This window comes from Molothrus aeneus, chromosome 18 (genome assembly GCF_037042795.1).
Source record: "Molothrus aeneus isolate 106 chromosome 18, BPBGC_Maene_1.0, whole genome shotgun sequence".
NCBI lineage: Eukaryota > Metazoa > Chordata > Aves > Passeriformes > Icteridae > Molothrus > Molothrus aeneus.
The window spans coordinates 7,073,848-7,101,396 of record NC_089663.1 but is presented as its reverse complement, the minus strand read 5'-3'; the positions used below and the strand labels follow the sequence as shown (position 1 = coordinate 7,101,396).

Below are 27,549 nucleotides of genomic sequence, written 5' to 3'. Positions count from 1 at the left end.
TGGCCAGACTGGACAACCTCATCGTATCCTGTTGTAAATTATTACTTAATGAAAAAAAGCATAACTGGGGGCAGGGAGGGTTAAGCAGTGCTGGACTTTAAAACAACTCTACACATCCAGTACCCAGCAGAGAAAGACAAGGAAGCAGACAGAAGGATCCATGTGCATCATTTCCATTTGCAAAGCTTGCCAAAAAAATCCTTTCCTAAGTGTAGACTATGAGACTTTTTCTTCCTTTTTCCTCCTCTTCCCCTGTCAAAAGAGGTTAGAATAGCTTTTTTTCTGGTGAGATGATTCAACACTTACAGGGCTTTTACATTTCAACAAACAAATTACATGAGAGGGAGAAGGACAAGCAATAAACATTGAAACTATTACAAACACCTCCTGAAGTCAAAGTAACGCTTCATTTGGTAAAGGAGATCATCTTGACATTGACCAAAACTCATTATGCTTCTTTCTTGCTAAAGCCAAATCAGGTTTAACATGTATATGAAATTTAGATAAACAGCAAACTCCTGACACGCAGGAGTTGAACTGAAAAAACCCAGGACTATGGAAAGGGTGGCTTGGCATTTTACAGAATATTGTGCTTCATTCTGGAACATTTCTTTCCAAGAAAAGTCGTCCCACAGTAGAATTATCCTTCCCTGAACTGTTCCTCTAGCTCGAGTTCTAACAATCAAAATTTGAACTCTTTACCCATAATCCTGCAGAGAAAAGAAACAGGACTCCTACTAGAGCAACAGTGACTTAAAACTTGTGACTGTTTCACAACAGACGTTCTCAGTCGAAATGTTCTTTTTCAGTATCATAACATTTTTCATATGTTTACACTCGAATCAATGTAATAGTGTCAATTTTAAGTGGTTGCTTAGAGCAATAATTATCTTTCAAAATAAATGGTCCAAATATTTTCTCCTGCCCTCTGGGAAATGAGCAAGCTTTAAGAAGATGGTTGGTTGCTCAAGCAGCCAGGAGACACGGAGGCGACAGCTGTCAATACAGACAGAAACCCACAATTCTCATAATGCAAACCAACAAACACTAGGACATAAAGAAGTCTAAATATAAACCAATTTGATTTCTTTTCTTCCCAAGCTTCTTTCTTGCTATAGGATAAAGAAATTTTGATTGTACTATTCCAGACTGGAATTGTAACCACTTTCCCAGCAGGCAAGTCCTCCCACTCTACTCCTGTCCACCCTTCCCACTGCTGCTACTAAGCCCAGTTTGATTCCTGTGGGAATAAAGTCCTTTCTTAGACATTTTTAAAGATTGCAATTTCATGGAACCTACAATGTTACCAGATTTTTAGCCTGTTTAGTCTTCTCATACACACTACATTTTTTATTCTAAAAACAATTCTAAAAATTTTTAGAGAATGTAGGAATTACATTTAGACAAGAAATTATTTATACTTATCTCAAAGCCTGAGAGACATGGAGTTTGGCTTTTTCTTTTTCCCTAATCCTTAAAAGTAGTAGAGGAAAAAAGGTATCTTAAATCTGTGCAGTAGGACTTTTAGGACACAATATCTTCCTTGTTTTATTGTGCCACAAAAACATGGTGATTACTCCTTCTCCCCTTCCCATCAGGGACTGATTTATTTGATGGATTAATAGCTTTGCCTATAAGAATTTGAAGTCCCAGTTATTTCTGCCTCAAATAGTTGCCATGCTTGTAATTATTTCAAAGAATAATAATTACTTTCACCCAATCTATTTGAAGTTATAAAATATCCACCAGTTTTTGAACTCTAATCCATAAAACCACAACTTGTAAAGTCATAAATGATTGCAAAAGAGTCAAACTTGTGAAATATTAAACATCATGGAGAATGCAAGGAGGCCTAAGGTTTTGTTCTTAAAAATAAGACTTATATTTATGATACTGCTTAATACATCACACGATCCCTTTTCAGAAGTGAGAGATGGAAACATCCAAGATAGCCTTGCAGAAATGTGACCACAACAAACTGAAACCCATAATTCTATCTGTAAAAATAGGCTGTAGGCTAAGATTAATAGACTTTACTGTAATTCCTGGGGAAGCAAATGTTTTTCCGAATATTTCTGCATGCAGTAACATCTTTTACTTGCTCCAAGATCAGCTGTGATCATTTTGACAATAAAGAAAAAAAAATGCATTGAAACAATCCAGACCAATCCAAGGGAACCCAAGTTATTTATAACCTTTAAGCTTTTCCACTTTATAGATATAATATTGGATTTCTCACCTTCCTCAGACTAATAATTGAGTGAGGAAAAAAACCAGCCCCAAGCTCAACACTTCTTTTTGCAACTTGACACTGTAAGTTCATATTCATCATCATATTTTTTAAATACATTAAAGTGACAACACTGGCATAAAGACAAGTGCTCAGAAAATTGGACTGCTGGAATAAAACCATCCATGAATCTTTAAAGCCACTTGCATGTTAACAAGAGGGCCAAATTTAATCTCTTTATTGCCTGTATTCCCTAGAGGGCTGCTGGGGCTCTGCATGCTGGCTGTGCAGGTACTGCTCAGGATCACTGTACCCCGCCAGCACGTGGCCTCGGGCCATCCTCGCTGCACGCCCTGCACATTCTGTACTCAATATAGAATTGTTCTCCTTCTGGGATGTTCTGTTATAATTACCCTCATATGAGTGCTTTGCTAACATCAGCATTTATCATTTTAACACCCCAGGAGTTGTTATGATCTCTCCATCTCAGTCGGATTTGCAGATGGGAACCCAGAACGCTGTGTGTCCCCCAGAACCTGACTTTTCAAGGACCTTGGCATTGGCAGTGAAAGGGGCACTGCCAACATAACATGAAATTGGTATTGCTCAGAGCTAGAACTTGAAGATGACACTGCTCTGCAAACAAACCAAGACTGCAGTCACTGTGAGATGACTGAAACCAGCTCACCCAGGTGCTCACAGGCTCTTTGCCTTCCCCTGCCCAGCTCCCTGACTGCCCACCTTAGAAGCACTGAGAAAACACACGGCTATTTCTGAAACATCTGCTTCTGCCCTCATTTCTGCTGCTTGCAGGATCCAAACCTGGGCAAAGAGTCCCATGTCTCCTCCTCAGTGAGCAGAGCTGCCTCCTCAGGGCAGGGCAGAGGCCCTAGGCACCAGGTCATGCCCTGGGAGGGAGAACATCAAGAGACTGTAGCACTCTGCCCATGAACACAAACCCCACTGCTCTTGTAGAGGCAGAAAAAGTCCAACCACAAAAGCAATCCTGTCCCATTTCAAGTCCCTAAGGTTCAGTCCTGCTGAACTTGAAGATTCTGATAGGCAAAACTGTTTGTTTTTTTTTAATGATTCCGGTTTAGCTTAAACACACAAAAACCCCTCAGTGTGAAGCGTATTTCTTCACCCAAATGGCAAATTTCACAGAACTAAGCCTAAGGTCTCATAGAGCAAGTGTTGGGGATAATTACGATTAAGGTACACTGCAACCTGCAATTTAAATTTCAAAGCAGTGATTTCATGCACAAGGGAGGCTAAGGGCACAGTTTCACAAAGAATTGATGCCAACAGCAGAGAGAGCACAGAACCAACCCTCTCTGCTACTGGCTCACAGGAACTGAACCACAACAGCACCGACAGTGCTGGCACACAATGGGTGTAAAGGGACGCCATAGGGTGTACGGTCTGGTAACGTTTTCAGAACCAGCACAGGGTAAATCACCTTCTGCAATCATAAACAATGTCCCAAAAACTATCACAGCTTTCAGTAATTCCACTGGTTGCTTCTGTCTTCCACTCATGTCAGAATCCACTTCACTGCTTGAAGTCTTGCTTTGCCATGTTTTCCCTCCTATTCACATAGTACCTAAAGTGGCCAGCAAAAGTTAGAATCATAGCCTACATATTTTATTTGTTCAGTTTCCTTACTTTTGGAAGCTTTCCAGATGGAAGACAGGAAAACAAGTTTTAGAGACAGGGAATACTGACCAAGGGCTTAAGAAGCATCTGAAAGTACTTGCTTTTAAGAGGACTACATTACAACTACTATTTTTAGTCCAGCAGTAGAAAGCTGGGCAGTTTTTGATCCAATGCAAGCCTTGGTGGCAACAGAGAAATCTCTGATTTGAATAAGTTATCTGCACTACTTTGACAGAGCTAAATAAATACAGAAGCTAAAAAACAGTAAAAAGAGACATTAAATAATACCTTGGATCTCTTGTCTCATTAACCTATGATAAACCTGGGAATGTCAGACAGAAGGGTTCCCCCTCTGAAAGTGTTCTATTTTAGAAGTAGTACATAGCACAAACAGTGGCTTCCTACGGCTTTAGTCATCTCATTTCCAGACAAGCTTGCTGCTCAAATGGGAGGACAAAGAGCAGAAATTCCAGCATCACTTCATGCTGCTGTGATTCTCTGGAGCTGTGTACTCTGCTCCCTCATGCCCAGGTGCCAGTCCCAGCTGCTGCAGTTTGAGGGTCTGCAAATGGAGCTGCTGTGAAAGGGCACACCCAGACTCTGAAATCCTTCTCAAGAGTGAGGTACAAGGTCTGCAAAAATTGCAAGTCCTTTATTTTAATTAAACACATGCAGATCAATAGTCACTCTCCCAGATATGCATAGTCTTGAGTTAATGAAACCAGTTAGTTCTTTTCTTTCCACAGCAATCAATGAAAAGCATTTTCATTAATTAGCCCAACGGCATCCTGGCTCTGAAGAGTTTAGTATAAGCTGAAGCACTGGACAAGTAGGCAATATACAGGGGAGAAGAAAACCCACATGTCTTTCATCTATGAAGAGGAATTACTTAATTTGAAGTTCTGTTTGCTTTCCAAACAAGGCTATGCTGAAAATAACTATGGGCCACAATATCTTTTTTGTTTTCAAAAGAACACTTGGCACAAGAGTTTATCAAGGCCAAGTACTTACTCCCTTTCACCACAGAGGAGATAAAAAGGACAGACAAACTTCCAACAAGTGAATTGCACTTTTCATTAAGAATATAACTTTTTGAGAACCTGCATTTTCATGTTTTGTAACTAGAATATAAAAATCATGCAGTAAACACCAGTGATTGAAGAAGCTGCAAATTACAACACAGAATTTCCAGTTCTGCTCTCCATCCATGCTAGCACCCACTTACAAAGATTAGTGGTTCACACAGCTACAGGAATGAGACTGGTAATCATTGTAGTGCAGTTTATCACTTTTTTTTTTGCAGATGAAAGAAAATGAGCCAAATAATAGAAAAAAATTTAATTTGCTCTGTACATATTTGCTGTTCAGTGACAGACTAGGTATGCAAAAACCCTATATTGTAACTAGGTCTCCTTTCTTGTGTTAAATACCATGACTTCAGTCCTTTGCATTATTGGCTCATTCAAGTATTCATAATTCTTTCAGTATGACGCAAAGAGACACATCAGTTCCACTAAAATTTCAAATACTCTTTTGCACTACCTTAAATCAATGAAATTGCTTGTATACAGAAAGAAATGAAGTCACCAATAGGCACATGAGAGTCACTCCATTTTTCTAATGTGTTTTAAAACAGCTAATGAAGGACAGGCTTTTTATAAAGCTTGGCATGTGTGTAAAATGCTAAGCCTTAGGATCTGATTTTTTATTAGCCTCTTCTTTTGGACCTCTGACACTGCCCACCTGTCTCTGGTCACTCTGGATCACATTTCACCCCAGAAACAAAACAGGAGGCAGCAGGATAGACTTGCTTTCTTCCTTCCCAAAGACTTCAAAGGAAGGTCTCTCATGCCTCATTCCTGTGGAGCAAAATCTCCCTGCCAGTCCCTGAGCACCTTTCTGAAATTGCCAATGCTAAATGAAAATCCACAACAGCGAGCAAAGCACTCAGATTCACTTTACCTCTCACTCCCTCCTCTTTCCTGTGCAGGTTTGTCCTGTAAGCCAGCAAAAAACCACTGTTGTGAGGAACAGCACTGTTGAAAAAGAAGAGATTAAACACCCACTGGTTCCCAGTCACTCCTCCCCAAAATGTATTCACTTGGGCCTCACCTGCTTAAGCAAAACCCACGCAGGTGAGACAGGGATAGTCCAGTGCACCCCAGAATGAGACAACAGGGTTGGGGCACTGCCAGGCGCTCAGAAAAGGCCAGAAGCCTGAGATGCAACTTGGTACACAGGGATCATGTACCATGTGTGTCTGTCTCAGGAAGCTGCAATTCCTGCTTGTAACAGAGTAGGTTTAAGGTTCCTGTGAGTCATCCCTAAGCAATATTGTCCTTCCTTTCAGCAGGTGCTGCAGGTGCCAGCCAGGGCTGTGCCTCAGAGGAGCTGCTGCTCTCTGAGCAGTTTCAGCACAGGAAAGGGGAAGGAGCATGGTAAGGAAGCTGAGCACTTTGCAGCACACAGCTGAGCACTGTAACCCCCCAGACAGACAGTGAGCTCTTAAAGCCTGCACAAGGACATTCCTCCCCAAACCCCCAAACTGCTTAAACAAACTGTCAATAAGGAACAGGAATGTTCTTCGAAAGCCCAGGAGGAGTTTGCTACAGGAGGATTTTATGCTAATAACTTACTGAATGAGCCAACTAGGCTCACTACATACAATTTGGGCTTCAGATACTCAATATAATCCTGGCAACAACTCTGCTGTGTACTGAAGGAGCTCCTACTCCAGCAGATATTAGTTCCAGTTGTAATTTTAAAAAGTAATTCATTAGAATGCTGTCATGGTATTATAACAATGTTTTTAATAACCTGTAAATCACTTCAATGCCTACATTTTTTTGAAATTCAGGAAGATTTAACTACTGTCCATAGTACAGAAGGCTGGCCAAAACACTGACAGAAGAGCTATTCTATACTCCAAATCAATTTTCTTCTCCAGTCAGCCTTTAAAGCTCTTTGCTAATATTAGCTTTGGGACTGCATGAGATTTTAAAAGTGAACACAAGAGAGGCACTTTTCAGAGGCACACTGGAAAAGTTTGGTTCCTTCCAACAGGAACTGAAGCAAAATTCTCCATACTCTATGTCAGAGAACTATCAGCTGCAGCAAAGCTTTTGCAGTGGCTTTAAATTTGGGACAGCAAGGGAAAAGGATGATCACTCTTCTGTATCATCCAGGCTGTGAGAAAGAGTTGACAAGTTCAGTGGTCTGAGCCTGAACAATAAAGTGATAGTGAGCACCAACTCCTCACAGCCATGAGTAACTGGGGCAGGAGGATATTCACATAGGCAGGGAGAGCAGATGTGGCAAACTGGCTTTTAAACCATTTAGAAACAAATTGTGACTTTAAGCAGCAAGTTTGATTTAAACAACTCCAATCTTGCACTCTTGCAGGATTATCTGTTCAACTTTGAGAATAATTCTTGTGTTTCAAAGCAAACTTATAATTTATGTTATGTTTCAATCTTTCTCCCTGTGTGGAAGATATTTCTATCAGAAATAAAACATTTTCAAAACTGTCTCCCAGTTAATGAAGTCTTTGTGCATCAAGCTAAAAGCACTTCCTTTGGGAAAGAAAGTGTGAAGAGTAGGAGATTAAACCCACTGCATTAATGTGGATTGAAAGGCCATCAGCACAGTAAAGAGCAGCTTATATCTCACTTATATTTGCTCCAGGCACTCACAGCAGAGTTTTAACTTCAGTTCAATGTAGATAACACTATTTTCATATACTTGTATTTCTTGCATCTAAAACATTAACCAGATTTCAAAGTTAACCTGGAATTCGTGCTGCACAGGTAGACAGCAAATTAAAATGGTTCCTCATCAAGTCATCAAGCTTAAATACAGATGACCTAATGCAACTGGTGATGTTCACAACCATAGGTGTTGATAAGTCTGACTAATGAGCACCACAGTAACAAGGATCACTCTATCACGTGCTAAGGAAAAACTGCTGCTCAAACTTAGCTTAGGTGGCATTAACTATTGCTGCAAGCCAGAGTCTGACATAAATACATATTTAGAGTGCACCGGCTCTTTCTACCCAGCCATGAGGCACTGAAATCTTAGAGAGGAGCCTCAGCTTGTTAGACTGTGCTATAAACACACTTCCAGCAGTCTGGATGCTGTACCAAAATAAACAGTGGCATTAAAAGCAGTTCTCCAGTATTTTTAAAGGGGCCCAGGAAGGACAGTCAATTTGGTTTACACACAATGTGTTACTGTTTGGCATTATTTCTAAATTAGGGGGAAATAAACTGGTAGACCTGAGCAAGTACTAGAAGATGGGCACAAGCCACCTCTGCTCTGGCAGGGCAGAACGCATTGCTGTCACACTACCAAGCTAAATACATAACAGTGTCATCTCTTGACAGGTGGATTATGAGCAAAGGCAATTATGATGGAGTGCTTCAGGACAGGAAAAGAGACAACTGCGAACTGGGCTGAAGCTTTAGTGTTTCTGCTCTGGAAACTTCATTTCTCAGAATTTCTGACCTAGTCACTTTTCCTGACATTGACAGAAGAGGATTACTTCTCCTTAGCTCTTCCTATGTAGTCTCCAATAATAGGGTACAGCTGCCAAAGTTACCCAAACATATCCCTGTAAAACTGTGGTAAATGTTTCACATTTTGTCCTTCTACTACATGGATATTGGTGTGGGCAGTTTCCACATCTTTAAACCTTTTTTAGTCCCCAGAGAAGAGGCAGCTATTTTCTGGAAAGTTTCCTCTAAAAATCTCAGCCCTATAACCAAACCCCAGTATTTAAGAGGGGTTAAAACTAACCCCATCAAGTTTCTTCTGGGATTAGCAGGAGGGACAAGGCTTTTCAGCAGCAATGCAATTGCCTCATGAGGCTACACAGAATTATTTACCTGTTGCCAGCCCCTGGTGTGGGGACATTTTCAGCCACAGCCTCCCACCAGTGAACCCTCTTCACCAGCAGCTTGTAGAGCACAACAAGGGCTTTGTGTCCTGTGCTTGGCCTCCAACAACCCCCAGACCATGACAGAGAAACTACAGTGGAGTTTCTACTACGCAAATGGAGGATCCTCGAGCTAAAGAAACCAAATTAACGTGACTCACAGAATCACAATGGAAATTTTGAGGAATTTCATAAATCAGAGTGAGCCATTGCTGCACTCTGACATTCAGCAATTTTCCTGAATACTGTTAAGCACTACTGAAAAACAAGTCATTCGCAGGCAGAAAAAACGGGCAAATCCATTTTCCTCCCAACTTGTTTGACCGACCTTGAGGTACAGGGGAGGACGATGAAGGTCAAATCCATATTTTTTGGTAACAATCTCCTTCTCCTGTATGCAAAGACTCATTTAAATGCAGAACTGCTGGAACATCTATGTAGAAATGTTTACTCTTTGGGGTTTGGGTGCCTGTTCCCAGACGCTGAGGGCTGCTGCGGCTCTGTGAGAGGAGGCCTCAGCCAGGCCGCGGCATCTCGGGAAAGGGCAAAACCTGCACGGAGTGTGGGGAAAAGTGTGAGGAATGTCCCTGGAGTGAGGGGAAAAGTGTGAGGAATGTCCCTGGGAGTGGCTGTGCTGGATTCCCTGGCAGCCAGCACACAGCAAATCCCCACTGCAGCCTGTGGCAGAGCCTGTGCTGAAGCCAGCGGTATTTCCTGAGGGAACACGGCAGCGGAGAGGAACCGCAGCCCATGGAGAGCCCACACTGGAGCAAGAGAGGGGCTGAAATGGACTGACCAGAGCACACATTCCCCCTCCCTTCAGCCCTGCTCGGGGGCTGGAAGAGGTAAAGGAGTTGGGAATAGAGGAATGAAGCTGAGCTTGCAAGAACCGGGGTATGAGGGGAAGGTGCTTAGGTTTAATCTTTGCTTTTCATCATCCAAATGTAATTTAATAATTATTAAATTAATTTTCCCTGAGCTGAGTTTATTTTGTCTCTGATGGCAACTGTTAAGTGACATCCCTGTCTTTATCTCAATGCACGAGGTTTTCCATCCCATTTTCCCCATCCTGTGAGGAGAAGAGTGCCAGAGTGGCTGGGTGGGCACACAGCCAGCCGAGGCCATGCGGGAAGGGCAGGGCAGAGGGAGAGCTCGGAATGGGAACCGGCCCAGGGGGCTCCACGCTGGGCTGCGAGCAGCATGAGGCCCTTACACAGCACTAACTCTGCTTGTAGCCATGGCTCCAGCACCTGCAACAGACTCCCTGCACAGAATATTTCCAGCATCTGTAGCTATAAACCAGCGATTCTAGAGGAAACATAAGCAAGGGTGCATTTAAACTGCTGTCAACACCAGCTCTGATCTTTCATGCTGACATTCACTACCCTCACAATCTAAGACTGAAGGAATGGATGGAGGAATGACAGGTCTCACACAGAGCACTGAGGAAACAACAGCTAAAAAAAAATTATGCTTCAAAGGTAAAAAAAAAAAAAAAAAGGAGAAAGATGATTTCATCAGAAAACAGCCAGCCAGATTTTATTAATCCTGACTGTACTTGCAGGATCTCCAAAGGACTACAGACTAGTGTACTCCTTATGTAATTCCTGCCAATCACCTTATCGAGCCAGAAACACCAGACAGAAAGCAGTCTTAGAAAAAAAATTAAATGGGGAAAAATTCAACTTTTTAGCTTTAGATTCAATAAGATACTGGCCTTAATGAGAATACAGGGAAAGGAGATAGGAAGCAAGAAGAAGTAAAAAGAAAAAAGGACAAAACCAGTGAACCCAGCAGTTGTTTTGAAGACTGTCTATTTAAAATTACTGCTGACCAAAAAAATGAACAAAAGTAACAGGAAATAAAATATTGCTGTAGCTAAGTGCCATGTTTCCATGATAATATGGAACAGCATCATATGCTGCAATAAAATGTTTTAGCTGATCATTTCTTGTCTTTTTGGCACTCAGCTGACACACTTTTAAAGTGTTAATTAAAAAAAGAATCAAATCAACACTACAAATTGGATAGATTTGTGCCCTACAAACAGTCTCTTCTGACCAGTAATTTGTGGAGCTGGGGCTCAGCCAACTTCCAATGAATCTGTGGAGAGTTTCCAGCAAACTGTCATCGCAGCAGGATGAAGTTCTTGATAGGGTGATCATACATGGCAAGTGAAGTGATGCTGAACTGTCACTAAACAAGTCTATTTTATTGTGCCTGAACCCTCCTTTAAGGCTCACCCAAATATGGAGATTGACAGTTTATATCCAGATAAGCATTTATACCACAGTGCACCTAAAGCCTCATGGTATCCACATGGAAACAAGCTTTTTGGATGATTGTCACATTGTGGGAGAACAACAAAGAACACTGGACCGGTCACAGCTCAAGAATACAAACACTTTTTTGTATTTATAAATCAAATTTGCCATGACAAGAGACCTGAACATGCAGTACTTTCCCCTTAGGGGTTCTGACTTCTTTCCCTTCTATTTTCTTTAGTTTGAAATAAAGAATTTTAGATTTGATATATATGAGAGCATTTTAAGTGTGCCTAGCACAGCACTCATCCTGTATTCATCTATTGCTAATATTTTTAGAAGGCTATTTCCAAGATACAGGTAAGTAAGCACAAAAGGAAAGCTAATCTGCATGTAGAATACTAACAGTAATTTGGAAATTCAGTGTAGATGCATTGACTTTCGACAGGTTTCTGCTTTCTGCACATGGACTCAGTCAAGGCTAGGCAAATACAGAGTAAGAATCAGCAGTCTAAGCCTCCCTTGATGTACCTTCTCTCCAATAGCCTTCAAAATATCACAGGTAATGTCAGGAAAATGATAGAGAAGTGTTTGTTTACTCTTGGAGAAAACAGAAAATTCCTTCTGTGTTACTGCCATGGAAATCAGAATATCCCTGCTCACTCTGCAACTTCTTCCTTAGATACATAAAATGGGGGGGAGGGGGAGGGAATGGAAGAAATCCTTGCCTACTGCACAATAATTCATAATAGCACTATTTTGTATTCTCCTGTCTTTCCATCCTGCCCCCTACCACTTAAATGGGTGCAGACTGCAAATTGTCTGAAACGTCTTCTAAAAGAGATAATTTAGCTTAAAATCACTGTTTTCTGAACTCAGAAGAACAAAAAGAGTAAACAATACATTTTTAAGACTGTCACCCTGTGGAAGAAGCAGATTTAAGAGGACTGACTTTCAGAGGGAAAGCTCAGTATTTCCTGAAATTTAGAAAGACCAACTTGAAAACTAAGGAGTGAAGAGAAGCATCTGAAGACTAGCAGCCACCGGAAAAGCTGATGGGATGTGTTTAGATATCTGTTGATGGGACTGAGAAAGCACAGGTATAAAGCAATATTGCATATTTTCCATTCTGAATCACTTTGCCAAATTAATTGTTAAGCTGCAACCTTTCTGCTACCTCTGCCCTTCAAGCAAAGTATTTGTCCCAATTACGGCTTCAACCAAAATGGTTCAGATGTTTCCAAGAGGAAGCTGACCAATGTTATTCTTTTCTCTGTTGAAAAGCTCGTCCCTTCAGAGCTACAGAACAGGATCTTGTCCTTGGGGCACATACAGACATCTTTCAGAAGGGTAAGGCCCAGGACATGTGCATGTAAAGGCTGCTGAAAGAACACAATCAGCCAAGCCAGGAGGACCAAGAGCCCTCCAAGGGATCTAAACCAAGCATTCAGTCCCTTGAATACCTTGGAGTAATCCCTTTGCAGTGAGATGGTAATGGGTGGGTCAGGAGATCAGATTCAGGTTCTAGCTTTAGATGGGCTTCAACCCATCTCAGTAATTCTTACACAGCTTCATCAGGTTGTTTAAGTAGGCACAGCTAAGAAAAAGAAGGAAATTAAGAGGAGAGAACTGAATTAGATGCAGGCTGGTTAATTAACTAGCTCAATATAACTGTAAGCTTTTTTTATTAAAAAGGAAAAGAAATGCCTTCCAAAAGAAGAGGCCAAACTGGGGCTAAAAGACAGAATGTATATTAAAACCTCAAGTTTTCTAACTGAGGAGTTGGCAGGACTCTCATGCCCAGGGGAATCAATCCCTCATCAGACATGCAAGCATCCATCCATCACACATGCACAGTGTGCTGCTTTGGAGACTTATCATAACATACACAATGGCAGAAGCAGCCCAAAAGAAATGTATTTCTAGGGGAACCAAGAAAAAACTGGCAAGAAGAGACACTTTTTTAATGATGCCAAGTCAATATTACACTCAAAATAGCTTTTTCTCATTTCCAAAACAGTTGAAGCAACAAAAATAAAAAACATCACTCTCAAAGACACAAACAAAAGCATGAAACATATTAATTACAAAAATGCAGGATCAGTGCCTCACTCCACTAAACACTCCACTAAACAGGGCTCTCTTGTATTTAGAGGAGGACAATGTAACTGGCAAATTGCTACACATTTCTTTCCCTTTTGACCAGCCAGCGACTCAGCTTACTGTTCTGGAGAAAATAAAATCACAAAGAATACAGAACTTCTTAGTGGGGAAGAAGATAGAAATACTGGTCAGCTTCTTTGGAGAGGATGCCAAATATGTGTGAGTCACAGTAAAGACAGTGGCCCACTGAGAGCACTTACAGTTTCAATACAGAAGAGTTGTTTCATCAACCCCTAAGAGCCACCCCAGCTCGACAGATGGGATAGGATTTTGAATTGCATCTTGTAAGGCCTCTACTCTGGCATTTCAGAGGGTAACAGGCAGTGGATCACCCTCTGTGTGTGTATTGGGCAAAAGGGCCTTATCCACCTGAACTGACTGAACTGGAGATCACCTGTCAAAAGAGACAGAGAACAGCAAAAAACAAACAAACAAAACAGTACAAGAGACAGACAAGATGCAGCCAGATAAGCCCAGGAAGATCCAGAGTGATGGAAAAGACCAAACATAGGAAGTGAGAGAAGTGTTCTGTAAAGGACTCATAGCTCAGTGCTCAGCCATGGCTGTCCCTGAGAGGTGGAGTGGCTGGAAGCAGCTACTCAGGACACTTTAAACCCCCATAGTTCTCCATTTCCTTCTGCTGTCAAGTGCCTCTGAAAGGTAAACCATGTACTTGGGTTATGCTAAAAGTCAGGGGTCATGGCAGTGGGCTGTGACAGCAGCTGTGACATCTGGGGTCAACACAAGCCCTGGGGCCAGATCCTACAGAGGATAAAGAGTCTCGTGGGAAATGAGAGGTGGAGGTAATGTGTGTCTGGAAACCTTCTTCAGGAGCACTCTAGGGCTCAAAATTCACAACCACCCAGCACCCACCACAGGAAGAATTAAGAAATACCCCACCTAGATGTAAATGGAAAGATGATAGCTGGCTCAGAAGAGAATGTCTCTTATCAGATATGAATTATAAATCAAACACAACAGGCTAGAGGAGAAATCATTAATTTTTCAGTTCTCAAACCATAGATATCATGTTTAGCTCTATCCCACTAGTCATTGTAATACAATGCAAGAAAAATTACTTGCAAAAGTAACTAGTCATTGTGGAATCACATGCAAATAAAAATTTAAAGACTACAATGTTACTATTAAACTTTTAAAGAGAGACAACAAAGCTTAAGTATTTTTCTATTCATACATTCATTCAGGGTTCAAGAAACAAAACAGTCTTGCTGCATGATGGATGGCCCAAAATTACATTAGATAGAGTAGAAACTGTAGAATTAAGCAAATCTTCAGAAGCCCTCTCTGAAAGAATGATCTCCATTCAGTCCTGGGCTGACAGGGCTTCAGCCTGGAGTTGGCACATCTGTGCAAAACTTGCTAAGCACCAGCACTCCAGTGGTACAGTGCCTCTCTGCCTCAGTTTAAGAAGTGAACAGGGATCATAGCACTGATGACCTTATTCAAAAGTTACACTACTAGAGACCAGTAAGGATGGAGACTTCCTAAGGAGTAGCACAGCTTTGCCCCAGCTAAGTCTTCTCAACTGCAGCAGAGAAGGAAAGCAGATTTTTTCCAACCTGTTTATTATCATCAGCAAATTCAATGCCACATGTAAGATCTTGTATCTTATTATCATTGCAATCTATTTGTCAAATGTCTTATTCTAAAAATACACAAAGATGACACAACCAGAACCATTTAATTTCAAGGAACCAACCCCTGCAATATTATAAAAAACCTGTATCTGCCTGTCCTCCTCCAATGTCCACCAGATTCTTGAGAGCACGGCTCACACAGACTGGCTATGATTTCAAAATTAATAGATTATGCAAGATGAGGGAGCATTCTCAGCAGAGCTCTGCCAAGAGGAGCTGAGGTGGTCCTGGCATTTTATTTCTGATACAAAACTATCTAGACATGGACTAGAAGTTTTATTTCACAACTAAAAAAAATATCACATTGACTCAATGGCTGCACCCAGAAAGTCCTATTATTTTAATCCTGCATTGTCTTTGTACTGAAATTTCTGTAGCAGATATTAATTTCTTTTGTAGATGCAGATGCTACAACTTCCATACCTGATTTAGAAATCATATTTATCATAATCATAAATCATATTTATAAATCATATCAGATTCAGAGGCTTCAATCTCCTTGTGCTTGACTTGTACTGTGTATCAGAAAGCAGCCATTTTGTATACCTCTTTCTACAGAAGTCTCAAAACCTTGTAATTAAAAAAAAAAATCTAGTGCCTGTTGATGCCCTTACTGTTTTTGCCTGAAAGACTCATTAGCCATTTACAAGATACAGTATGAGCAAAACCAGCTTCAAAGAGAAAAGAAAGATGTGAGACTTATGCACCACACAACACAGAAATTAGACAAGAATCTAGAGATCTAGAGTCCCTGGTCAAAGCCACAGGTCTGAGCACATGAAGGTGACCATAAAGACATCCTCAAGACCCTGCTCCATCATTGTGCCTCGGAATGTTGGAGGATGAGCCAAGTTAACAGAGTGGCTCCACAGGGAAGTCTCGAGGCAGTGGCTCCTGAGCCCAGTGCAGACACAAACCCCATGGAGGGAGAGCTGCCCACCTACACAACTCATGGCCCTGCTGCTTGGAGCCAGGAAACTGCATCATCAAATGCTGGGGCTTGGGAAAACACAGGAGGTGGTTCAGCAAGCTGCTGACAGCAGACAAGGGTTAACCACAGCATTATTAGATCATAACACATCTGGAGAGTCTTATTGCTGGGGCACACATTAATCTTCAGAGAAAGCTAAACATGCAAAATGAGATCTTACTCATGAGGAAGAACTGAAAGGGATGTTATACACAATGAAAATAATCCTAAGTAACTTTTGAAACTGAACTGGCTGAAAAGGGGGAGAGGAAGTGTTTTTCTATAAGAAAATACCTACATCTCCTTGCTGACTGGGATCATAGTAAGCAGAAAAGTTTTAAGCTGAATTTTTCCATTTTGAAGCATTTCTGTGATTGACCCAAGTTTAAATTAAAATTATGCTTGTTTATAGAAAAGTCCAAGCTTTCCTTATTCCCAGAACTGTACTTAAATTGTGTTGATATAGATATTACATTACATTATTTCCCTGAAGACATGAATAAGAGCTAATGTAAATGCCAATTTGGTTTTAAGAATCCTTGGAGAGTAATGCTTTGTCTGGCTTTATTTATGAAGGCGCTTATATATTTAAGCACTCTCAAGTTTGCTTTGTTGGGCTCCAACTTAAAAAGTAATTTGTTCATTTAAGAATATTCTGCAATTACTTTAGTCTAAGAGTGCACCAGGCTTTTCTAGAGAGTAGTCATTTCATGGTGCACACATACACTGGAAACAGCTGCTTTGGTGCTTACATTTCAAATTCAAGAGAGATTTTTCTTGCACCTGGCACCCCTGTCTTCTGTTGCTGGATGATCTCAACACACAGCAGCAGAGTACAGGTATTTCATAAGGATTTCACATTTGAAGTGCACAAATTCTGTGTTTACACTTCCACAAAGAACCATGGTAACACTGCAATATCTAAATATGGGTTACTGTACAGTTTATTCCATTATATCCATCCTGAGAAAAACAAACAATCAGGTACCCACTAGTGTTTGCACAATAGTTTAGAATGCAGAATTTTAGGCACTTAGGACAGCTTTGAAGCTAGTCTAGCTAAATTGCATTAGTAATTGCAAAAAACCAATCAGTGACTAATTAAATCCTCTTTCTGGATACAGATTACTGGCTGAAGATTTATGTAGTAGACACTACACTGTGGTGTACTCACTGGAATTAATTTTTCCAATCACCAAACAAGGATTCCTAAAATCGCCTCTCCATGGTAAAATAAGATCAAGGCTGAGTAGGTTTTTCCAATCTATGGTATTCTTTGCAGAAGAACAATACAGAACTTCCATTAAAAACTGCACATTTCTGTCTCAACCCCCATGCCTCTTCCTCTCAATTTCATTAGCTGCTCCCAGTGACAAATGATCAACTAATAGTATCTCTGTACCAGAGCAGCCAAATTGAACATTACTCTTGGATTATAGAGAAATAAGTGCTGTATCTACTGGCTTGAACCAAAGGACAGTAAATCAGTGTTCCACTTCTGCACTGATTACACAAGTGTTATCTCATGTAGCTTTACAATACTTCTCTCCCACTCCAGTGTGCATCTCCTTCATGCTCTAAATTGGCTTACATGACTTTACTGCTGTATTTCAGACATCTTCCAGTGCAAACTGAACAAAGCTCATGGCCTTGAAAAGTTTCCTTGTAGCTTATACACTATGTGAGCACAGAAATCCAGTTCCAGGTCACCTCTCACAGGTCCCCCAGAGATCCCCACACCACAGGGCCCTACAGCTGATTTCACCTGAGAAGCAGGTAGTAGCAGAATAAGTTGTTTGCACAATAATGTTATGTGTATAATTAGTGACTATCCCAGGTAATGAATCTCAAAAATCAGATATCCAAGGTCACTACATGTATTTATCTCTCAGTTTAAGTTTTGTGTTTATGGCAATAACATTTCTTAGTTGACATTACTAACAAACCAATTGAGCTTGAACAATCCTGTAGAGATTGTTTCTATTTATAAAAGGATACACACGTGACATACTTGGACAAACAAAGACAGTATTTAAATGAGCATCTTGAAAAGGACTTTAGACCAAAAAAAAAAAAAAAAGAAAAATTGCTGTATATTCTTGTACAAAGGCTGAGAGGCCCACCCTGATCTGAGACACTCTCATTCCTATTTCCATATGACCTTAATCTCTGCTTATTAGGAAAAATAGAAAGGAGGTTGCTACTGGCATAAATCACACACTGACTACAGCTGTAGCCCATGTACAGCAATAACTTCCATTCCAGTAGCTCTCCTGCCTTTTTCAAAGTGGATCTACAGTGAGCACTGAAATGCCACTGCAGAAAGCTCTGCATCCACAGCTGAACATGTGTAGCCATTTACTGTCCTCAACAAACATGATTCTCCTTTTTACTTTCTCAAACTACAGGAAGAATAAAATATTCTCACTGATAACAAGTATCAAGTTTTTTCCTAAAGGAATGAATTTTAATAGCTTTCAGAAAGGTCCTGTACTGCCAACTTTGCTGTTGGAAGCAAAGATAACTGCCCTTGGAAGCAAAGATCATAAAATTAACTAGCTAAAAGTAGTAAAACTGAGGCTTCTTATGGCATTAAAAAAAATAAACCAAAAACTTTTCACACTTCAGTTAAATATATTTTCTTGTTGAGACTGCCCTTCTTATCTAGAATGACAAGCTTGTCTAGATTCTATTTCCAAACATTTTATAGCAAGATGAAATTGCCATGGCTTAAAAGGAAATTTCTTTGTCATAACCAAAGTAAATATTTTTCAGAAGATTACAGACATGACAACTGAGATGACTCAGGTCAACCAGGCAAGCGTTGCCTCTTTTGGACTGCAGGTAGAGGGGACAGGAAAAACCTGCCATTAAAAATGCATTTAACATGGAAAATGTTAAGGTATCTCAGGAGGCCAAACTGCACTGCTTGAAATCAGTATGTGACTGTGAAGTCACTTTTAAAATTCACCTGATCAAACTGATCCACACTTTTTTGCACATTCTTTTTTCCCCTGTACAGTGTCACCTGCATGGCTGTCAGTGAAGCTGCTCCCCAGCAGTTCCAGTGATTTCTTTGTCTGGCATATGGAAAGCAAAAAAGAAAAATCAGAACTACATTAATATTCCAAGTAGTGAAGAATGGTGTGGAGAGAACATTCAAGGAGGGGGGAATTTGTTCTGTTTCATAATTAGCATTACCACTATCAAATGGACCACTAGCTAGAAACAGACTAAGTAGAGGAGCTTTGTGCTCCCAAGTCTTCAGAATGCCAAGGATATCTGATATGACCATCTGGATAGCATGGGGGGAAGTGGATTTGTGGAGTGGCAGTGTTTCCATGTGCTCTCATACAGACCACAGCACACCTGGAGCTCCTGGCATCACACAGCACAAGCAACTGCCACCAGAGCTCTCCCAAATCCTCAAGCAGCCTTCAGCAAGTTGCTGGGCAGAAGCCAAACTGTAAGAAGGGTGTAAGACCACACTCCAAGGCAGAATTCATGCTGTCCAGCAGCATATCAAGATAAAACAATCCGAGCTACAATTTTATCTTTATTATCTTTATTGTGCATCTACTTCTCAGCATTCAGTTCTGTTTCCTCTAGGCTGGTATAAAACACACCTGTGTTACAGATGAAGCTCCATAACATCTACAATATACATTTTAAATCACATTTTATCATTTGATCTAACTGAAATCAGAACACTGAACTGGCAGAAGTGAACATCTGCACATCTGGAACTAAATACTTTAGGCAAGGAAAACATCTTTGGATACAAATCAAATTCACTAAAGCAAAGATGATCTTCTATTAGCTTGGCCTTTGCTAGTGACTTAACAAACCCAAGTGAAAAGAGCAGACTTTGTCCTTCCCTTTGTGAATATATGGAAGTCATGGGAGGAAAAGATCTAACAGATAGTTGAAGAACTCTAGGTATCACTATATTTTCATTAACTACCATCCAGGATGGTTATGATGGCTTTAAACTTTAAAGTGCTATTACCTGTTTATTTTAGGCTGTTCCAGTGCAGGATCAGATAGCTGCAGGAAGGGGGTAGTGCTTATGATTTAAGGGGTGAATGTACCATAAGTGCATCTGGATTCATGCATGTCTAACTACAGAAATGCTGATTCTTTCTAGTTCATGAAACGCAGTAACACGATACACTAATGTCGGGGGAGCACCAATTTTTCTTTAAATATTCATCAACGAAGCCAAGCTTTCCTCCCTGTTAAGGTAAACCCAGCAGCCCTGCTATCGAGCACAGTCTGCCAGCCATTCTTCCTCCTTCTGCCATCTGAACAGCACAGGTTCAGGCTAGTTCTCTATTTTTCTTTCCATCCCTACTGTGACTTCAACTTCAGTTGCTCTTCTACACCAATTTATCACTGCTCAATTGTTTCCTGAAGGTTATTAGCATTAGACTCCCTGTGCCACAGACTGCATCAGAGTGCCAATTGCAGATGTCTGTGGTGTGTATCTATGATTATCTCCCATTATGACTCTTAAGAACAAAGGTGTTCGTATTTTCAGTACTGACTGAATGAGTTTTCATCTTATTTGTGCTTTCACTTCACCCAGAAAATTACCCATTTTATTATCCCACTTAAAGAAATAATATACAGCAGTGTTGCTACCATTATATCAAAGAAGTAGTGGCACCTAGACCTTTGTTATGAATTACATGTTTCCACTGTATTTCAAAGATGCTCAAGAGGCTGTATGCTACAGAAAATAGCCTGAAAATGGGTATTTTATGAGAAACTTCAGGCCTACAATATTCAGTGAGAAAATGATGAGCATTTTTCTCCTTACTAAAATGAGCCACAGTTTCCCCTTAAAACCATATGCTTTCAGCTGGCTGTGTAATCTCCAGACACAGGCATTGCAGCTGCTGAACTATCTCAGAAGTTCTCAGCACCAACACCTACAGTAAGTAGCCAATTTAAGCAGGTGAAGAGCATTACTAGCTCCAGAAAAATTACAGAGTCAATTAGGTTGGAACAGTCCTTTTGGATCACTGATTGCAACTGTTCACAGGTGACATACTGCTTGCTGATAATTAAGCTGCATTCTCTGCTAACACTGAAGTTGCACAACCTAAAATAAGGTGGAAAGTTCTTGACACTCAGGGTCTTTGAATGAACACAATTAGGTTTACATCACAGCACTTGGCAGTCCAAGGCATAAGAGCCCAGACTTCACTAAAATAGGTTAAATCGCTACCTCCAACAAAATGTCTTATGAGAAATATGAAGAAAAAATTATTTTAGTAGAAATAAGTTCAGGTTTGCTAGAACTGAATCACTGGATTTGCCTTATGTTAAGGAGCATTAGTTCTTCCTTCATTACACCATTTGATTTGCTCATATAAGTAAATTAACTTAATCATTCTATACAACATTATTGATAAGTTCCTTGATAACGCTTAGGAGTTAATGCTTATTTACTCTCCCACTGTGACAAATTAGACCACCTACTCAGACACTGTATTTATTACTGAAGGAACACACATGGAGTGCTAAAAGCCTGCAATAATACAACTCCAATATTTAGTTGCTTTTCCAGGCAATAATCTTGATAGCTAAATAGTTTAGTTCCCCCTCATAAAACCAGAAGAAATATAGCAGTGATACAGTGAATCCTAAATGCTTAGCTGAGGAAAAAAAGAAAAGGAGACTCTAAAATGGAATTTTCCTAAAGTATAACAGTACCAGTGATCAGCACCATGATGAACTAATAGCAGACACTGTGTATTTCAAACACTCTTTATATGCTGCTTTTTAGCAAAGGTGTTTGGAAAAAAAAGCTAAAAATAAAGACCACATTGCTAAAAAGCTAACCCTGGCCTTTAAGTTCAAAGAGCTTTTTATCCAGCAGAAGACACTCATAATGTGTGGCATGAGACCACAAACATGTCTAGAGAAAAAGCCAAGTCAGAGGCTGTTTTCGTACGTGTTACTCAGAAATGTTTCCAGTGCCCTAAAAAGCTTATTTTTTCTATTCAGTAAGAGGTTTAAAAATAGTTATTATCAAATTTTTCCACATATATTATCCTCTATTATTCAATTCCACTGTGCTGAAGTTGCTCTAATCCCTGACATCCCACTGAGGTGATCTGCACCCAAATTTGACAGGAAGCCCATCAGATTCATGTATTTATACACAGGTTACTTCATTAACAGATACAGCAGCCTTTGAGCTTAATGACAGAAATAAGTAATTAATAAACACACATGTAAATCTTCATCTGATTAAGTTCTTGTGCTATGACAAGCAAGCGTGGATTGTATCAAAAGCACTGCTAAAATTGCTAAAACAATTTAGGCCAGTGTTTCAACTGCTGCATATCAGAGATCTATCCAACATCAAACGAGTTGAACAAACCAACACACCTGAAAATTCAGGTCTATCTCAGCCTTTAATAACATATTACAACAAAAAGATCTTCAGGAGATAAAACATTGCCTGTGGAAAAAGATAAAAAATGGAAATGCTCAGGAAAGGGGAAGAAACCCACTGCCACACAAAAGAAACTAATCACATGCCTGTGGCTTGCTTTGATTTCACAACAAAGATAGATGTTACTAACACTGCTCAGCATGAAAAACAACACCAATCCCCATACAAATTCATCTGAGTATTTTTGAATGGACAGGACTTGAGACTCTGCCTGACAACAGTTGCTCAATTATGTGTTACTTTTATTACACACAACACTTGGCAGCAGCAGAGAACGTATGTCTGGGACAATCCTCGAAAAATTTACTAGCACTTCAAGATACACAGGCCAAGTTACAATATGGAGAGATCCTTAAAATACTTCATTTTGCATGTAATTATTCACTGATAACAGAGGGAGCAGAGTGAAGTTTCAGATTCAGTAATAGATTAGAGGCAACTGCTTCTTCTGTACAAATTGTATAAACGAAAATCTCAGTTGATGTCCTGCTGCCAAAAGGATGTTTCAACAACAACTGTGTTACCAGGAAAGTCTGACATCGCTATTGCAGCTCTGCACTGGAAGTATCATATGAAAACAAACATACAGCTTCCAAAACAAGCTTAGCATACATCCATTCCTCAAGGAGCTGGAAAAATAAATGCTGGCATAAAGGCCCCTTTTTTTTTTTACCATTTAATATTCACCACTGCAGTGTCAACCAAGTTCATCACAAAAGCCAACTCCTGTCCTGTCTTTGCCTGTGAGCACCAAACTATATCAAATGCACTGAAAACAAGCAAGGAAGAAATCAACGCACATTAAATCAAGAGCAAAACTTAGTGTCAAAATCTGTTCCGATTTAAGAAACTGTTAGACAAAACAACATTTACGTTTTATTCTGAAATCCTACATTGAGATTACCATACCAGTGACAAGCATTTTGAAACATCGAGAACCATATCACAGCCAAACCACAAAAGATAATGACACAGACACATACTCCCACTCTTATAGAGCCTTCTGCTTCCAACAGCTTCACTAAGCTCGGTTAAAAAATAGCAACGGCAAAACAAGGAAAACAGAGTTCCAAAATAAGTGAAACAATAAATCTTAATATGCAATAGCCATGTTTTCACCTTCCCAAAGGCAGCTTAGTCAAAGCTCTTTTCAGAGCACAGTTTTGTGGCATCTCTGGAAACCCGGACACCTCTGCAGGGAGGGTGCCGCTACCCCCGCACAGGAAGGGTTAGCGAGCTACAGAACTGGAGTGTATGGAGAGGGAAACAGCCGAGGCACTACAGCACTCACATATTAATATAACTACAGGAGAGCTGCAAGCCGGCAGCCACAGCTCCATTCCGCATTTAAGGAAGAAGGGAATGAGAGAAGAAACAGAGAGGGGAAAAGTTTCCTCGTCTTTCCTCCAAGCAAATGTAAATTTGTTCATTAGGTCCTCAAGCTTTCAGGAACAGTTACATAAAAATATGTAAAATCGGTAATGCTTAGAATAGGATTCCTTCCACTTCAAAAGGCTGTGCCGGATAAACCCTGAGACACGCGAGAGATTGACGGAGAGGCCAGCTCCAGCTCTCCCTCCTGGAGCACTGAGGCTCGGGCCAGCTGAGCCACGGGCTGGATCCACGCCTGCCGGCAGCGGGGCGGCTGGGGCTGCATCTCCCTCCCGTCCAGCAGCCCTGCACACACGGGCACAGGGGCTGCGGGGCTCGGGCATCTCTGATGCACACAGCCGGCAGCTGCGGGAGGCTGACGGGGTTTTACGTGCCATGAAATGGTGGATCTGACTATCAGACACATTTGATGATAGGGTGAGATCGTGAGCCTCTGCAAAGCAAAGCCGGGCAGGGATAGCAGGAGGCAGGAGGGAGCAGGACCAGCAGCGGCAGGGCCTGGAGGACTGTCGAGCCCTGCCGCCTCCCCGCGCCGGGCCGGGCGGCCCCAGCCCGGGCCCCCCCTCCGCCAGAGCGGTACTTACGTGAAAACAAAAAATAAAGTGGTCGAACCCACTAATAAGGCAGCTGCTGTGGAGACCGGGATGTATTTCGTAGGTTTAAACCTCTTTCCAGTGCTGCTGGGCATCCTGTAGTTTACACATCACTATGTAAATCCAACCCGAGAGGAGGGAGCCGGGAGGATGCGGGTCCCTCCGGCGCAGGGAGAGCGGGACCCGGGCGGCTGGGAGGGACGGGAGAGGGACGGGAGCAGCTGACCTCCAGCACAGGAAATCCCACCCACACCGCCCAGCCCACTCGGCTGATGTCAACCAGCCCCTTAAGGTAGCGCTGCGGGGAGATGGGAGCGGGGCGCGCAGCCAGCTCAGCCCCGCGGAAGGGCGGCCGAGCCGCGGCTGCTGGGGCTGCCCGCAGCGGGGCACCCCCTGAGGACGGGGGGCCCCAATTCTATTATCTCTACAAGATAACCCCCTCCTCCCCCCCGAAAAAAAAAATGGCAATGCAGTGAGCTCCACAGGGCGCTGTGTGGGACGCCGAAGCTCCTGTAGCAGCTCTCTGAAGAGCGGGGCTCTAGAGGGGGCTGCGGACGCGGCACCGCCGCAGAACCCGCGGAGCGCTGCGGGGTCCGCGCAGGGAGCGGCGCCGAGCGGGGCCCTGCAGGACGGGGCCAGCTGCAAGCGAATCCTGCCGTGCTCATTAGGGAATAAACCCTACTTTTCATTCTGCTACACCCAGAGCCACAGCATTAAGGGAACTGCTGCACTCTGCCAAATTTAGCTGATTCCAAGATCCATAACTGAGTGCAAACATAACTGAAATTACACTATACTCTGCTCTTTTAAATCTATCCATTAGCATCAGGAGGCAGACAGAAGAGGTAATTTAAGGTAACAACAGAAAGTTCACCGAATCAGCTTTCCCAAGAGCAGTGAGAATGGCTCCTCTGTTCACACTCGGGGGCACCACCCAGCAGCTCGCCTGTCTCAAGGAAACCCTCCGATGGGAAGAGCTAAGGCCACTTGGAAGTTTAGAAATCAAGACCAGGAGCTGCATACATCCTGCTCCCTCCCTCCTGCTTTCTTTCTCAGCTAATCCCTTTTCTGCAGCTGCCAACATGCAGATAAAGTAACCCCTGCCTAACACAAAAGCCACATTTGCAGCATCTGCTGGGTGTTGTTAAAAGCAAGCTTGCCCTAGAAGGCATACACTGCAGTGCTGCTCAGAAAGGGCATTTATAATTTCTCATTTTAAGAGACTTGATTAGTTCCACAGTCTTAGAAGTCTTAAGAACAGAACAAGTAAAACCCGACCAAAAATCTGTAAGGGTCCTCAACTTTGCAGTTTGTAGAAAAATACCCCCACAACCACAAACCAAAAACCCAAATTTTGAGCATCAGCTTTAACAAAAGCAAAGCCAGCAAGTTCCAGCCTGAAGACATATGGCCATGTAAAATCTCAGCTTTTGCTAACAACTGCCCTGCTTCACAAGAAAAAAAAAAAAAGTCTAATCCAAAAGGGACTAAAGCCACAAGGTAACTTAAAATCATCTCCAGACTTAGATTTTTAAGGAACGGGAAAGAAAACATCTACCTAAAGTTATTTTTGCACGGGGGGACTGAATGTTTCCTATGCTTCACTACTCCTTGTCATGCCAGCTTACTGGAATTAATTACTCTCAAACCCCCTGTAACTAATCAAAAGGTCAACAATTTTATGCAGAACCAGGCTCGGTATACGAAGCTGAAAGGCTTCAGGTGCAGCTACATGAGCATGTTAAATCAGATCAAAGGCACAGCTGGGAAGCAAATCTCCCCATCACCTCCACTTACCAGGTCTGATGTGTATTGCTGAGTGGTCTCCAGGGAATCAACTGAGTCTCTTTTCAACAAAAACTGGGCTGGAAGCTCCATTTCAGGAGCACACCTAAGGCTCTGGGCCACAAGTTAGTTTAGCACCACTTACTTGACAAAAGCAGAGAGGTAAGTTCATCACTTACATCAGTTTAATCGTCTTCCTCCTTCCCACTCAAGACACAGTCTGCATAAAGAATTTAAGTTGCAAACAGAACTCTGAATAATTTTCTAGTGATATTTTTATTTTAATCTAGAAAATGTTATCCTAAGCAACATTATAGACTGTTTATGAAGTTGGGTGAATGTCCTGTAATGGACAGCATGAGATTTACTCTAATGCATTTTTTTAGGTCTTTAAAAATAGTAAAAGTTCTCTCCCAAGTGACAGTCATATCTGCATTTTTAGCATGGACCTGCAAGTTTCCTTTCTAGGTGAGCCACAAAAGCATCCTGTCAAGTTTCTAGCATGAGCTGGGAAGCAATAGGCACAAGTTCATTTTAAGACACATATCTGGAGTCTGATGATTTATTTAAATTTCATTCTTTTTAAAGACAAAGCCTTTCTGGGACAGTAACATTCCCTCATGTGAATTGTGGAGTTATTCTTAAGGAGACTATGCCTCCTCTGCACCTCATTATTTTCAATTGTATTTTCCCCTAAGGACTCTTTCCTCTCTAGAAAGTCTGTTTCTCAAAGACAGCTTTGCAAGTGGGAAGGATTCAGCACTTCTGCTCATTCCACTCCTCAGAATGGTTTTCCCTTCATCACTCTGACACACTGATGCTGATCCAATCTTGCTGTATCAGTCCCCATTTGTTGGGCCAATCTTTCAAGCCATTCCTGTTCTGAAAGGAGGCTCTCAGCAGCAAGCAACTTTGGTTTTTTTTAATATCCCAATCACATAACACTTCTCTAGAGGGAGACTAAAGATAACTGTGAGTTATCAGGACACAAAGAATTGTACCTTTCATAGCAACAAGAGGTGCATCTCCAATCTGAACAGATCTTGAAGATCACAGTGCCAGCCAGGTTTGGGCTGCACAATCATCCTGTGGATCATGACACCTGTGCTGAGCAGTCAAGCAGACCCAGCATTTCTAAAAGGGGGCTGAGACATTCCATGGTACAAGGCTACAGTGTTATGCTGAATTGGGCTTTGGGATTGCTTTTTTCTGGTGCACATTGTAGATTACCTATCACAAAGCAGTAATTTTCTGTAATTTTGTGTCCAAGAGTTCCCACAGCTCACCTCATTTCCTTCCCACTAACACTCCAGTTCCCAAGAACGCTCTGTTTTCAAGCCAGCACAAAGCACTGCTGAGCAACACTCAATCTTGTTCTTACAAGCCAAGTGTATTTAAAGCAGTCAGATGACTTTACCTGTCAAACACTAAGG

General features: G+C 41.5%; 1 protein-coding gene across 1 annotated transcript in view; it reads right to left on the bottom strand.

Moving 5' to 3' along the window:
• Positions 1–24,511, bottom strand: part of ZDHHC8 (zinc finger DHHC-type palmitoyltransferase 8) — a 109,412-nt gene extending 84,901 nt beyond the window's left edge. The window contains exon 1 of the mRNA XM_066562412.1: positions 24,323–24,511. Coding sequence (XP_066418509.1) covers positions 24,323–24,426 — 104 coding nt within the window. The 5' untranslated portion in view covers positions 24,427–24,511. The remainder of the gene's footprint in view (positions 1–24,322) is intronic.
• Positions 24,512–27,549: the final 3,038 nt, after the last annotated feature.